We start from the raw sequence: 12,806 nt of genomic DNA on the forward strand, positions 1-12,806 counted from the left end.
TCGCCTCGCTGCCGGACGCCAGCATTCTGCTGCCCGCCTCAGCCAGCCATGCTGGAGCAACTGAGCTCGCTGCCCACGCAAATGGTGAGGGTGAGACCCGCCTCGGCCCCGGCAGCCTCGCCGCCGCTCGCCCGCTGGCAGCTTCGGAGTCCCTGTGGGAGACCCACCCGCTGCACCGCGGTTCCTGGTTCCGACTCCTGCCTTCCACTCTTCCCCACCTCCCTTCCTCCGCGAGAATCCCCCCCCGTGCTCGGTTAGGGTGCTTCCGTTCCCCCGGGAAACCCAGCATTTCCTTGGGGAACCCCTGACGTTGGGTTGCTCGTGCCAATGCTGTGAGACCAGGGCAGGAACGGTATCTCTTCGGTGATGGAACGAATCCTGCTTTGCTTTCCTTCGCCTCTAGGATTACAAGGGCCAGAAGCTAGCTGAGCAGATGTTTCAGGGAATTATTCTTTTTTCAGCAGTAAGTATTGACTTTTGCATAATCTTTTGTTTGTTTGGGTTTGTGTGTGTGTGTCTTCTTCTTCCCCCCAGACTGACTGTATTCAATATACTTTGTCTCTAGATAGTTGGATTTATCTACGGGTACGTGGCTGAACAGTTCGGGTGGACTGTCTATATAGTTATGGCTGGATTTGTTTTTTCGTGTTTGGTAAGAAATCTGTGGGTGTTTGAATATTAGTGGCAAACTGTGTTGTCTGAAGCGGGTTGTTTTGGTTGGACCTATTAGAGAAAACCAGCGCCAACTTTTCCCTGAATGTTTCCCCTTGCTATAGGGTCGGATGAGGAAAGCTGCATAAAAGGATATACCTCATTTATTTTGGCAGCTGCTCCAAGCAATAATCTGAAAGTTAAAGCTAGCAGGAATTTTTAAAAAATATTTTTAAATTGATTTTTTAGGGAGGGAGGGAGAGGTATAGAGAGAGAGAATCATCATCAATCGGCTACGCCCACACTGGGGATCGAGCCTGCAAACCGGTAACCTCTTGGTCCTGGGTTGTCTGTCGTTCAGCCGCTGAGCCACACCAGCGGGGCCAAGTATTTTTTATGATCTTCACACTGCTCCCTCCCCTCCTTTATTTTGGCCCTTAAAGCCGTATGTGTAAACAGTGAGGCTTGCATCACTTCAAGTATCTTGTCTGAGCAGTGGCATGGTTTTCATACGAATGTCATTTGGTTGTTGGTTTTACCTTTAGTGTAGGAGTCATTTGGGAACCAGGCATTATACATAATGCTCTTTAGTGGCTACAACTGATTCATTTTCTCTGTTCTGGCTCAGCTGACACTTCCTCCATGGCCCATTTATCGCCGGCACCCCCTCAAGTGGTTACCAGTTCAAGACTCGGGCACAGAAGACAAGAAACCAGGGGAAAGGAAAGTTAAAAGGCATGCTAAAAATAATTGATTGGGGGTTTACATGACTCAGCTCTATTATTGCACCTGCTTTTGTATCCTGTGAGATGAGCTAAATTTTCACACCCAAAACACGAGCTACAAACCACCTGTGCTCCTACGGTACAGCTGTTATAGATTTTTTTTCTCTTTATATTTCACTTCTCAGTTGGGCTTTGACTTGTACATATTTTAGACCTCTTCATAGTTTCTCTGAAATGGAGAACAGAAAATACAAGTATGCAAAGTTTCTTTCAGGTCTACAAAAGTAATAATTTGCTTCATAAATGGTAGTACAACTTAATTATCAAAGTTTTATAATTCATTACTAAGCTGTTCTAATATTTTCAATTAAAACTCACAGTGCAAATCTATGCCTAAAGTCTTTTATTCATTGTTCTGCTAGCAAGATTACTAGTAAAAGCCAAAGTTAGAAGCTCGTAGTTCTGAGAGTGTCAGTAAGCCCCATTTCTAATTAAAAACAGCAAGCACCTAATGAAAAAATTTACGAATGTAAATTTATGATGAAGTATTTTTACCACCAAAGGCTGATGGTAAGCAGAAAACATTTCATTATTCTTTACCTGAGGTGGACCAGAGTGAAAACCTATCTACACTAATAAAAGAGAAAAATGGTAATTGGCATATGATGCTACCCTTTTCATTGGCTAATCAGGGCTATATGCAAATTAACTGCCAACTCAGATGGTGGTTAATTTGCATATATAGGCACAATGCAGGGAGGCGAAAGGGAAAGCAGGAAGAAGCCCCCTGCCACTGACAGTGATCGGAAACCCAGGGGGGAGCTAAGAGCCGGGGGGCAGGGCAAAGGCGGCCCTGGGGGCCTGCTCCCCAGGCATGATCGGAGAATTGGGCGCCTTTGTCGCCCTGGCCAGTGATAGCAGGAAGTAGGGGTGGAGCCAGTGATGGGAACTGGGCAGGGTCGAAGCTGGCAGTCCCGGGAACTAGGGGTCCCTTGCCTGGGCCTAAAGTGGAGCCCACAATCGCGGGGCCGCTGCAGCTGCGGGTCCCTGCTGCCCAGGCTGGATGCCTCCGGGCAAGGGGCCGATCCTGTGATTGGAGGGTGATGGGGGTCAACGCCTGAGGGCTCCCAGTATGTGAGAGGGGGTAGGCTGGGCTGAGGGACACCCCCCCACACCCACGCAGTGCACGAATTTCGTACACCGGGCCCCTAGTCCTATATAATAAAAGGGTAATATGTAAATTGACCCAATGGCAGAACAACAGGTCGCTATGATGCACACTGACCACCAGGGGGCAGATGCTCAACACAAGAGCTGCCCCCCGGTGGTTAGTGCGCTCCCACAGGGGGACTGCTGCTCAGCCACAAGCTAGGCTCATGGCTTAGGTCCGCTCCCTTTGAGGACCTCCCAGACTGCTAAAGGGTGCAGGCCAGGCTGAGGCCCGCCCCCCCATTCTCCTCCCCCCATTGCACTAACGTCATGCACTAGGCCTCTAGTGAAGTCATAAATTCCTTTTAAATTTTCCAGAAGGCTGAAGAGAAAATTTTCTAAAGGTCTTATGTGAGGGGGAGGGTTATTATAGGTAATACTCTATTTCTCAATACCAGGATATAGGACTTCCAAACTGTGACTTTAAGAAAAAGGGAGCAAAGACTTTAATACAGCAAAAGTCAGGAAAGTTTTTTTAAAAAGGCAGAAATACATAGATCAAATATATCAATTTATACTAATAAAAGACAAATATGCAAATTGACCATACCTTTGCTATGCCTTAAGCCATACCCACCACCCAGAGCGCCTATATGCAAATTAACCCAACCAAGACGGCAGCCAGCAGCCATGGAGCTGGAGCAAAGAGGAGGCTTGGTTGCCTCGGCTATGGAGGATCCTATATAATGAAAGGGAAATATGCAAATTGACCCTAACAGCAGAACAACTGGGAATCACTGGTCACTATGACACACACTGACCACCAGGGGGTAGACGCTCAATGCAGGAGACGCCCCCTGGTGGTCAGTGCGCTCCAACAGGGAGAGCTCTGCTCAGCCACAAGCCAGGCTAATGGCTGCCAGCACAGCAGTGGTGGCGGGAGCCTCTCCCACCTCAGCAGCACTAAGGATGTCCGACTGCAGCTTAGGCTTGCTCCCTGCTGGCAAGTGGCTATCCCCTAAGGGTTCCCGGGCTGCCAGAGGGATGTCTGATTGCCAGCTTAGGCCCAGTCCCCTGGGGAGCGGGCCTAAGCCAGCAGGTGGTCATCCCCTGAGGGGTCCCAGACTGCGAGAGGAAACAGGCGGGGCTGAGGGACATCCCCCACTGAGTGCACAAATTTTTGTGCACCGGGCCTCTAGTAAGTATAGTAAATGTGGTTTAAAAGTTAGGAACAGGAGCTTTTTTTCATTTTAAGAAAATATGTACAACTTTATATCAATAAGTTAGAAAACATATTTCTGAAATGTGCAAGAAATGGTGAATAGCTCAGGAAGACCAAGGATTTGCCCCCATCTAGGCATTAGGACTAGATGTGTTTATTTATCTTTATTGTTGAAACTATTAACAGGTGTCCTCTTTTTTTCCCCCATTGGGACTAGATGGTTTTATAGTTGAGTTCTAACAAACCTTTCAGAGTGAAAATAAGAGGTCTCCAAAACCAGGCTATGAGCATTATAAGGACAAGGAGTATTGTTTAAGTCATCACTATATTCCCAGCTCCAGAAATAGCACCTAGCAAAACAGTAAATAAATATCTGTTAAGTGACTAGGAAGGAAAGATTTCATTAGAGTATTTTCTGTGTGTATATATTTTCAAAGAAGATACATTTTAAAAAAATTTTTTAATTGATTTCAGACAGGAAGGGAGAGAGAGAGAAATATCAATGATGAGAAAAATCATCAATCGGCTGCCTCCTGCATGCCCCCTACTGGGGATGGAACCCACAGTCTGAGCATGTACCTTGACCAGGAATCAAATCATGACTTCCTGGTTCATGGGTTGCCACTCAACCACATAGCCATACCAGCCAGGCGAGAAGATACATTTTTAATTATTAAAAAAAAACACATTTCTGGAGCAGAATTCATTTTTAGAGTCTCTTGAATACAGAGGTGAAAATTTACTAATCAATACTTATTTTATAAAAACTGTTTCCTAGGTGGGCAATACCCCTCATAAATAACTAACAGGTAATACATAAACATACATTTGAAACATGGGAAGACAACCAATATCTTGATGTACAAGAAGCCAAACTTGAGGAGAGGAATATGTCCAACATAACTAAAAGGAGCTGGACTCTACTTATAAATTGCTTAACTGGAAAAGGAATAAGTGTTTAAGAAATGTTTTCCCTCATGGAGAAATCTAAAAAAAAAAACGCATATAAAAACATTCATTTACAAAGCCAAAATATCTCTTAGTTTCAATTCTTATATACCCTACATGAGGTGCATATTACATGAAAATACAATGTTAAATGTCCATCAGTAAAGAGGAATTCAATTGCTCAAGTACTAGATACTTAATGTTCTTTAAATATAATCCTAGAATCTTGAATTTACTTTTTCCAAAATAATTTATCAACTACTACCTAAGGTTATTAACAATGACAGTAGTATCACTGGACATACGTCATTTATTTCTCCTATTGCTTTTATCACTGCAGTATAATATAAAACTTTCAATCCAATATTATATGGTCCTGTATTCAAGTTAATTAATACCTTAAAAAAATAAAGTTCCAGGTATAAAATTGGTGGTTTAAGGCTCAGTAAGTAACCAAACAAAGTCTTATAACAGATTTTTCTTCACAAAGAGAATAAGACAGCCAAAGGTTCTTTCTGTTGTGAGTTTGCTTCATATTCCATTGGTCCCATTTTTTTTTCCCAGTAAAAAACAAAACAAAAAAACAACCACCCAAGAGATATAAAGATGGTGAATAGCCTCCAACCATCATTATAAGTTTGTTTCTATTTAAGCCAAAAACTTTTGAATATAAGTCTTTAGCTCTGGCAGCAGATTAGAATAAATTCTCAAAAATTCACATTTTCTTCAAAAAATTTCAATTGGCGAGCTTTCACACTATAAGTCGTATACTTTTCACCCATGTGCTCCTGCAAACGTACCTATTTGGGAAACAAAAGAAGAAAATCAGTATGTAGTAGAAAAAATATTTCTCTAATCTTAGAACAGCTTTACTAAGCATGACACCAAAGGTAGATATCATATGGTAAATACTAAGTATATTTATATAAAAATTTGAACTTCAAGATATCAAAAAATAGTCCTAAGAAATTAAAAAGCAAACAATAAACTAGCAAAAATATTTTCAACATACATGCAAAATATATTAATATACAGAGGTCCTTCCCTGGCTGGTGTGCTCAGTGGTTAGAGCACCAGCCCACGCACTGCAGGGTTGCGGGTTCAATTTCCAGTCAAGCCAAGATTGCAGGCTCGATCCCATTGTCCAGTTGGGGTGCATGTGGGAAGCAGCCAATCAATGTGGGTGTCTCACATTGATGTTTCACCCCCCTCCCTCCCTTCCTCCCTCCCACTCTTTCTAAAAATCAATGGAAAATACATCTTCAGATGAGAACCACAACAAAATATGTGTATATATTTCTGGTGTCCCCCAAAAATGTATACATACACTCTGAATCCTTTTAAAGGCAGTGCTTATTAAAATAATGTAATTTTCAAAACTGAACTATCAGCTGTGTGTATACATTTTTTGGGACACTGTATATACATATATGTATATATATGTTTATATATATATACACATATATATATGTTAGTATATAAAGAGCTCTTAGAATCAATAAAACTAGTGTTTTATTGAACATCAGAATTGATAAAACAACAAAATCAACCCCACATGTAATTCAACAAAGGCATTTACAAAATAATACAAATAACCAATTAATATATAGAAAATTCAAGGCTAGAAATCAAGAAAATCTATGTGACACTGTTGGAAAAAAATGCCTGAAATTAGCAGATGTGTTAAACAGATATGGACCTCCTGATATAATGTACTAAGGACCCATCAGCACTTCTGTAATATTCCTGCCAAAAATGCATAATCTGAATCTACTCAAGAGGTCAAACAAATCCAAACAGGCATTTTATAAAGTACGTGCCATATACTCTTTTTTTTTTTTCCCTATGTTTCTTCCAATTGAATTGGCCATTCTCACTGGGTCCTGAATGGCCAACAAACCACAGGAAGACATTGCTCTTGGCTCCTGTTTGAAACCAACAGCTACAAAAAAACCACTGGTCTTGATTCAGGACCTAATGGCATATACTCTTTAAAAATGTCAAGGTAGTAAAAAACAAAGACTGGGTAATTGTTCCATATTAAAGGAGATGTAACAACTGAAATGTAAACCTAATTGGTTCCACATGTGCTAGGACAGCACAAGGAGCTCTGCAGATGGAAAAATCTCTGAAAATGGCCCTATGGGCATACAGCAAATAAAGATACTTCCCACCCCCCAAGATAATCTAAAAATAAGAATGGTGAGAATCTGCAGTATATGAATTAAGATCAACTGCCTACCTCTCCACTCCCAGCCCTAATGAGACAAAAAGTACATCAGCCTGGTGAAGCCAACAAAACAGGGCTCTTTCCCCCAACTTCCAGTCAGAAGGCTATGTTCCTGGAAGAGGCAGGACATCAGAATATCTATCTCATCCTGCCCCCAGTACCTGTTGTTGGTAAGTTTTGGAAGAGTGCAGCCAAGAGGTGGGAGTTTCCTTCTTACACCCAGCTTGACTTGTAGGAAGGAGGCTCGACCTTGGGTACAGGACACTGAAAATAGTGGAGTCCTAATCTGCCTTTGCCCAAGAGTGGGTGAAGCATGCTGAGAAGACCAGACTGAAGCCCCTTTACCCCCACAGAGCTTTCTTTTTTTCCAAAATCTATTTTTATTGATTTCAGGGATGAAGGGAAAGCTCCAGGGAGAGAGAGAAACATCAGTGATGAGAGAGACTCATAGACTGGCTGCCTCCTGCACACCCCCCACCAGGGATAGCCCATAACCGGGGCATGTGACCTTGACTGGAATCAAATCCAGAACCAGTCAGTCTGCAAGCCAATGCTCTATCCACTGAGCAAAACCAGCTAAGGCCCACAGAGGTTTTATTTTTTATAATATGTTTTTATTGACTTTAGAGAGAGAGGAAGGGAGAGAGATAGATAGAAATATCGATGAGAGAGAAACATCAAAGATGGGCCCCTACTGGAGATTGAGCCTGCAACCAGGGCATGTGCCCTGACCGGGAATCGAACTGGTAACCTCTTGGTTTGATGCTCAATCACTGAACCACACAGGTGCATTTGTTTTAACTTTTTTTGTATTACCTTTCACCAGTCGCTATGATGCGCAGTGACCACCAGAGGGCAGACGCTCAACGCAAGAGCTGCCCCCTAGTGGTCAGTGAGCTCCCACAGTGGGAGCAGCCGCTCAGAGTGGGGGTCCACAAATAATCCAGCTAATTACTAAACAGTTGAATAACAGTAACAACCCTCACTCCCAGGGAGGCCAGTAACCAAAGTTACAAAAACACTAGTGGCCTAGTGCATGGATTCGTTCATATTGAAATTAATTAGAAGAAAGATTCGTGTGGTAATTACATTACTGCTAAAAGTTACATGTCAAAATAGTATACGTAAGATAGCATCATAAAGTTAAAACACATGTGCGACTGGCACCAGTGAGAGCTTTATAAGTATCGTGCATGCGCGACTCATTTATTTTTAAATTGCACGTCATATGTACTGGCTGGCCGGCCACTTAGCCTTTTATATATATAGATGTCTAAAATTTCCAGTTTCCAAAAGAAAGTTAGGAGACATGCAAAGAAACAGGATATGACATGTACACTGGGGGGGCGGGGGGGGGGGGCATGCAAAGAGAAACTGCCTGTGAGAACAATCAGATGCTGGATTTAATGAAAAAAGATGTCAAAATAGCCATTAGAAACATGTTCACAAAAACTAAATAAAGTCTTGATTACAGAAGTAAAGTATGATGATAATGTCATATCAAAGTATTGATAAAGATAAATAAATTGTAAAAAGAACCAAATGGAAATTCTGGAATTAAAAAGTGCTACAATAACAAAAGACTCACCAGAGGGGCTCTACAGTATGTTTGAACTAATGAAAGAATAAGGAAGCTTGGAGATATATCAATAAAGATTATGTAATCCACAGGACAGAAAGTAAAGAAAATAAACAGAGCCTCAGAGAAATGTGGGACACTATTTAAGCATACCAACACCGGTGTGATGGGAGGACCAGAGAAAAAAAAGAAGTAGAAAAATATTTAAAGAAACTAGAGGCTCGGTGCATGAAATTCATGCGGAGGAGGGGGGAGGTGTCCCCCAGCCCAGCCTGCACCCTCTCCAATCTGGGACCCCTGTTGGATGACCAACAGTTGGACATCCCTCTCACAATCCAGTACTGCTGGCTCTGAACTGCTCACCTGCCCGACTGCCCCTAACCGCTTCTGCCTGCCAGCCTGATCACCCCCTAACCACTCCCCTATTGATCTGCTTGGTAGAACCTATTAAACTATTTTTGCAACCCACCTCCCTCCCCCCACCCCATCGCAAAAAAACACACCAAAAAAAAAGTAAAAACAAAAAAAACCACACAAACAGAAACAGAGAACAGATTGGTGGTTGCCAGTGGTGGGGGTGAGGGGTAAGGGAAATGGGTAGAGATGATCAAAAAGTACAAATTCCAGTTATAAAATAAGTTCCTGGGCTATATGTATAGCACAGTGACTATACTTAATAATACTGTATTGTATATTTGAAGTTGCTAAGAGTAGATCATAAAAGTTCTCATCACAAGAAAAAAATATTTAACTATGACAGGTGACAAAGGGATGATTCACATCCTGGGTGGGAGGGAGCAGGGCAGATCGAGATTTATCATGATACTCATGTAAGGATTTAAATGAAAAAACTTTTATTTATTTTGCCCTAGCTGGTTTGGCTCAGTGGACAGAGTGGTGGCCTGGGGACTGAAGGGTTCCAGGTTTGATTCCGGTCAAGGGAACATGGCTGGGTTGCAGGCTCATCCCCAGTAAGGGGTGTGCAGGAGGCAGCTGATCAATGATTCTCTCTCATCATTGATGTTTCTATCTCTCTCTCCCTCTCCCTTCCTCTCTGAAATCAATAAAAAATATATTTTTTAAAAAACCCTTTTATTTATTTTATTATTAATCCTCACCCAAGGATATGTTTTCATTGATTTGAGATAGAAAGAGAAACACTGATGTGAGAGAGAAACATTGAACAGCAGCTTCCTGACACACCACAATTAGGGCTGAACCCTCAAACCAGGCATGTGCCCTGATAGGGAATTGAACCCACCACCTTCTGGTGCATGGGACAATGTTCCAAACAAGACATACTGTCCAGGCTAATGATAATATTTTTAGAAGAAAACATAGGAATAAATCTTTGTGATTTTAGGTTACACAAAGCCTTCTTAGATATGACACCAAAAGCACAAGCAACAAAACAGATATATTAAATTCATCAGAATTAAAACCTTTTGTGGTATAAACAATGTCATTAGAAAGTGAAAAAACCACCACAGAATGGGAAAACTTTTTGCAAATCATGCATCTGATAAAGAACTTGTATCCAGAATATATAAAGAACTCTTACAACTCAACAATAAAAATACAAATAACAATTTTAAAATGTGTAAAAGATCAAAATAGACATGGCTCCAAAAAATATATAAAATAGCCAACAGGTACATGAAAGACTCTCTATGTTCATTATTCATTAGGAAAAAGCAAATCAAAACCATAATGAGAAAATACTCCTGATCCACTAGGATGGCTATAACCAAAATGATGACAATAACAAGTGTTGACAAGGATGTGAAGAAATTAGAACCCTCACACATTACTGGTGGGAATATAAAATGAGGAAGATGCTTTGGAAAACAGTCTGGCCATTCTTCAAAATGCTAAATATATACTTTCCATATGACTCGGCAATTTCTACTCGTAGATACATACCCAAGAAAAATGAAAACATATGTCTACACAAAAGCTTATACATGAATGTTCATAGGAGCATTATTCATAATGGCCAAAAAGTGGAAACAATTTAAATGTCCATAAGCAGATAGACAAAACACGCTATAGCCATATAATTCTATATAATAAAAGCATAGTATGCAAATTGTCCCCTCAACTGGGAGTTCATCTGAAAGTTCGACCAGGGGGCGGGGCCGGCCAGGGGAAAGGAGGGAGTACCGACAGCAGCTGGCAACTGCTAGGGACCCTACAGTGCACAAAATGGGCCTCTAGTGAACTATATTTGGCTATATTAAGGAATAAAGTATGTGATACATGAATTATGTATTAAGTAAAAGAAGCTAATCACAAAAGACAACATATTTTGTGTGATTCCATTTAAATGAAATATCTAGAATAGTCAAATCTATAGAGACAGAAATGTTAGTGGTTGCTCAGGGGTGGAGGGCTTTGGGGAGTGACTGCCAATGGGTACAAGGTTTCTTTAAGGAGTAATGAAATGTTCTAACGTTGGTTGTGGTGATGGTGGTACTTTGAATATACTAAAAACACTGAATTGTACATTTTAAGTGTGTGAAATGTAGGGAATGTTAATTATATTTCAAAAGGATATTAAAAAAATTATACAGCATAAGCAGCTGACAAAGCTAATAGGATACTCACCTCTCTCTTCAATTCATCCTCCTCTTCCAAAAGTTCATATACCTGCTCTAAAAGCTGAATTCCCAGGCCCTGGACTACATCAGCTCTCAAGATTTCAACTATTCTTCTGATCTTTTCAGAACCTGGAATGATAGCTTAAGAGTAATAACAAAGAGAGGGAAAAATGAATACTTTCACCATGGCAGCAAGAAGAATGCAATGTGTTGTTTTTTTTTTTAAATCTTGTCATGTTGAGATCTTTTTCATTTTGATAAGAGTTTAGCTTAATGACTTCATGTATTTTCAATGACTAAAATGTAAACAGGCATACTTCAGAGACATTGCAGGTTTGTCACACGCATTTTTGGTTTTGCCAGTGCATATAAAAGTTCTATTTACACTATACTATGGTCAATGAAGTATGTAATAGTAATGACGTTTTAAAAAATCAATGTGGCCCTAGCTGGTTTGGCTCAGTGGATAGAGCATCGGTCTGCGGACTCAAGGATCCCAGATTCGATTCTGCCCAAGGGCACATACCCAGGATGCAGGCTCAATCCCCAGTGTGGGGAGTGCAGGAGGCAGCCGATCAATGATTCTCTCTCATCATTGATGTTTCTATCTCTCCCTCCCTCTCCTTTCCTCTCTGAAATCAGTAAAAATTATTAAAAATAAAAAAAAATCAATGTGTATACCTTAATTTAAAAATACTTTGTTGCTAAAATTGCTGTCATCTGAGCCTGCGAAAAAATGGCATCAATAGACTTGCTCAATGCAAGATTGCCATAAACCTTCAATTTGTAAACACCATATCTGCAAAGTGCAATAAAGTGAAGCACAATAAAACAAGGTATGACTATATATGAATTTATGCTTTATGTCTCATTATTACCTCCTAAACTTAAAAATGCACAACTGTCTAACTTGAAGAGAATCCATGTGAAAAATTCCAAACATGTATTTATTTACACATATTTTTAAAAATCAATTTTCATGCAACTTTTCAGGAACACAACTGTTACATAAAACAAGATATACCTTTTATGGAGATATCCAAATGAAAGAATAAAAAGACAAAACAATTTGCAAGCATTAGCTGCTCCTTGGTTTGACACATTTCTCCAATAAACATGCTCTCCAGTTTGCTGTAAAAGAATAAACTGATCACCTAAAGGTAGCTCTTTAAAATGGAGTTCCTCTGCCTGTTCTGCAACTTTCCCATGAAGTATCAGTGTGTCCCGATACTTCCGATGAAGTTTAAATTCTGACACTGGATCTGGTACTGGGAGATCCTCATAGTTCTCTTTAGAGTCCAATTTTAGGGTCTGAGTCATCAATTGTACCAAATCACTCATTTCACTTGAATGACCTTTCCTAGAAAAAAGAAATTCCCCTTATTATTATTAAATTGACTTCATGAAAAGTTTTCATTAAAAAATGAGATGCCAAGGGTGAGGGTGGCCAGGGAGAGGTCAATGGGGGAAAAAGGAGACATATGTAATACTTTAAACAAGAATTTATTTAAATTAAAAAAAGAGAGTTTTTGAAAAAAGGTTGTGTGTTTCGGAAGACTTTGAACATACATTGGATCTCAGAAATCAGCCCCAAAGTATTGATAATCATGTCGTAAATAAAAATCAAATTAAAAAGGGAGACAAGAACCAGTCTGTAGTTAAGGATTCATTAGTTTACCTTCCCAGATTTCTTATTTCTGCA

General features: G+C 40.5%; 2 protein-coding genes across 4 annotated transcripts in view; one reads left to right on the forward strand and one right to left on the reverse strand.

The window, feature by feature from the left end:
• Positions 1-3: 3 nt before the first annotated feature.
• SPCS1 (signal peptidase complex subunit 1) lies at positions 4-1,766 on the forward strand (the record flags this gene model as incomplete). The annotated part of the gene is made up of 4 exons (XM_006771841.2): positions 4-84; positions 404-463; positions 566-652; positions 1,280-1,766. Coding segments are annotated over 4 exons (354 nt in total), but the record flags the coding sequence as incomplete, so codon positions are not given.
• Positions 1,767-4,987: 3,221 nt separating this feature from the next.
• Positions 4,988-12,806, reverse strand: part of NEK4 (NIMA related kinase 4) — a 32,761-nt gene continuing 24,942 nt past the window's right edge. The window contains exons 13-15 of one of the 3 annotated variants that reach the window (XM_015569200.1): positions 12,129-12,235; positions 11,112-11,245; positions 4,988-5,495 (exon numbers count right to left, since the gene is read on the reverse strand). In XM_015569200.1, the coding sequence (XP_015424686.1) occupies positions 5,403-5,495; positions 11,112-11,245; positions 12,129-12,235 (334 nt within the window). In that variant the 3' untranslated portion in view covers positions 4,988-5,402. Of the gene's footprint in view, positions 5,496-11,111; positions 11,246-12,128; positions 12,465-12,806 lie in introns of those variants that run through there. The other 2 variants (XM_006771844.2, XM_015569199.1) reach the window with 2 other exon arrangements.

This window comes from Myotis davidii, unplaced genomic scaffold (assembly GCF_000327345.1).
Source record: "Myotis davidii unplaced genomic scaffold, ASM32734v1 scaffold725, whole genome shotgun sequence".
Taxonomy (NCBI): domain Eukaryota; kingdom Metazoa; phylum Chordata; class Mammalia; order Chiroptera; family Vespertilionidae; genus Myotis; species Myotis davidii.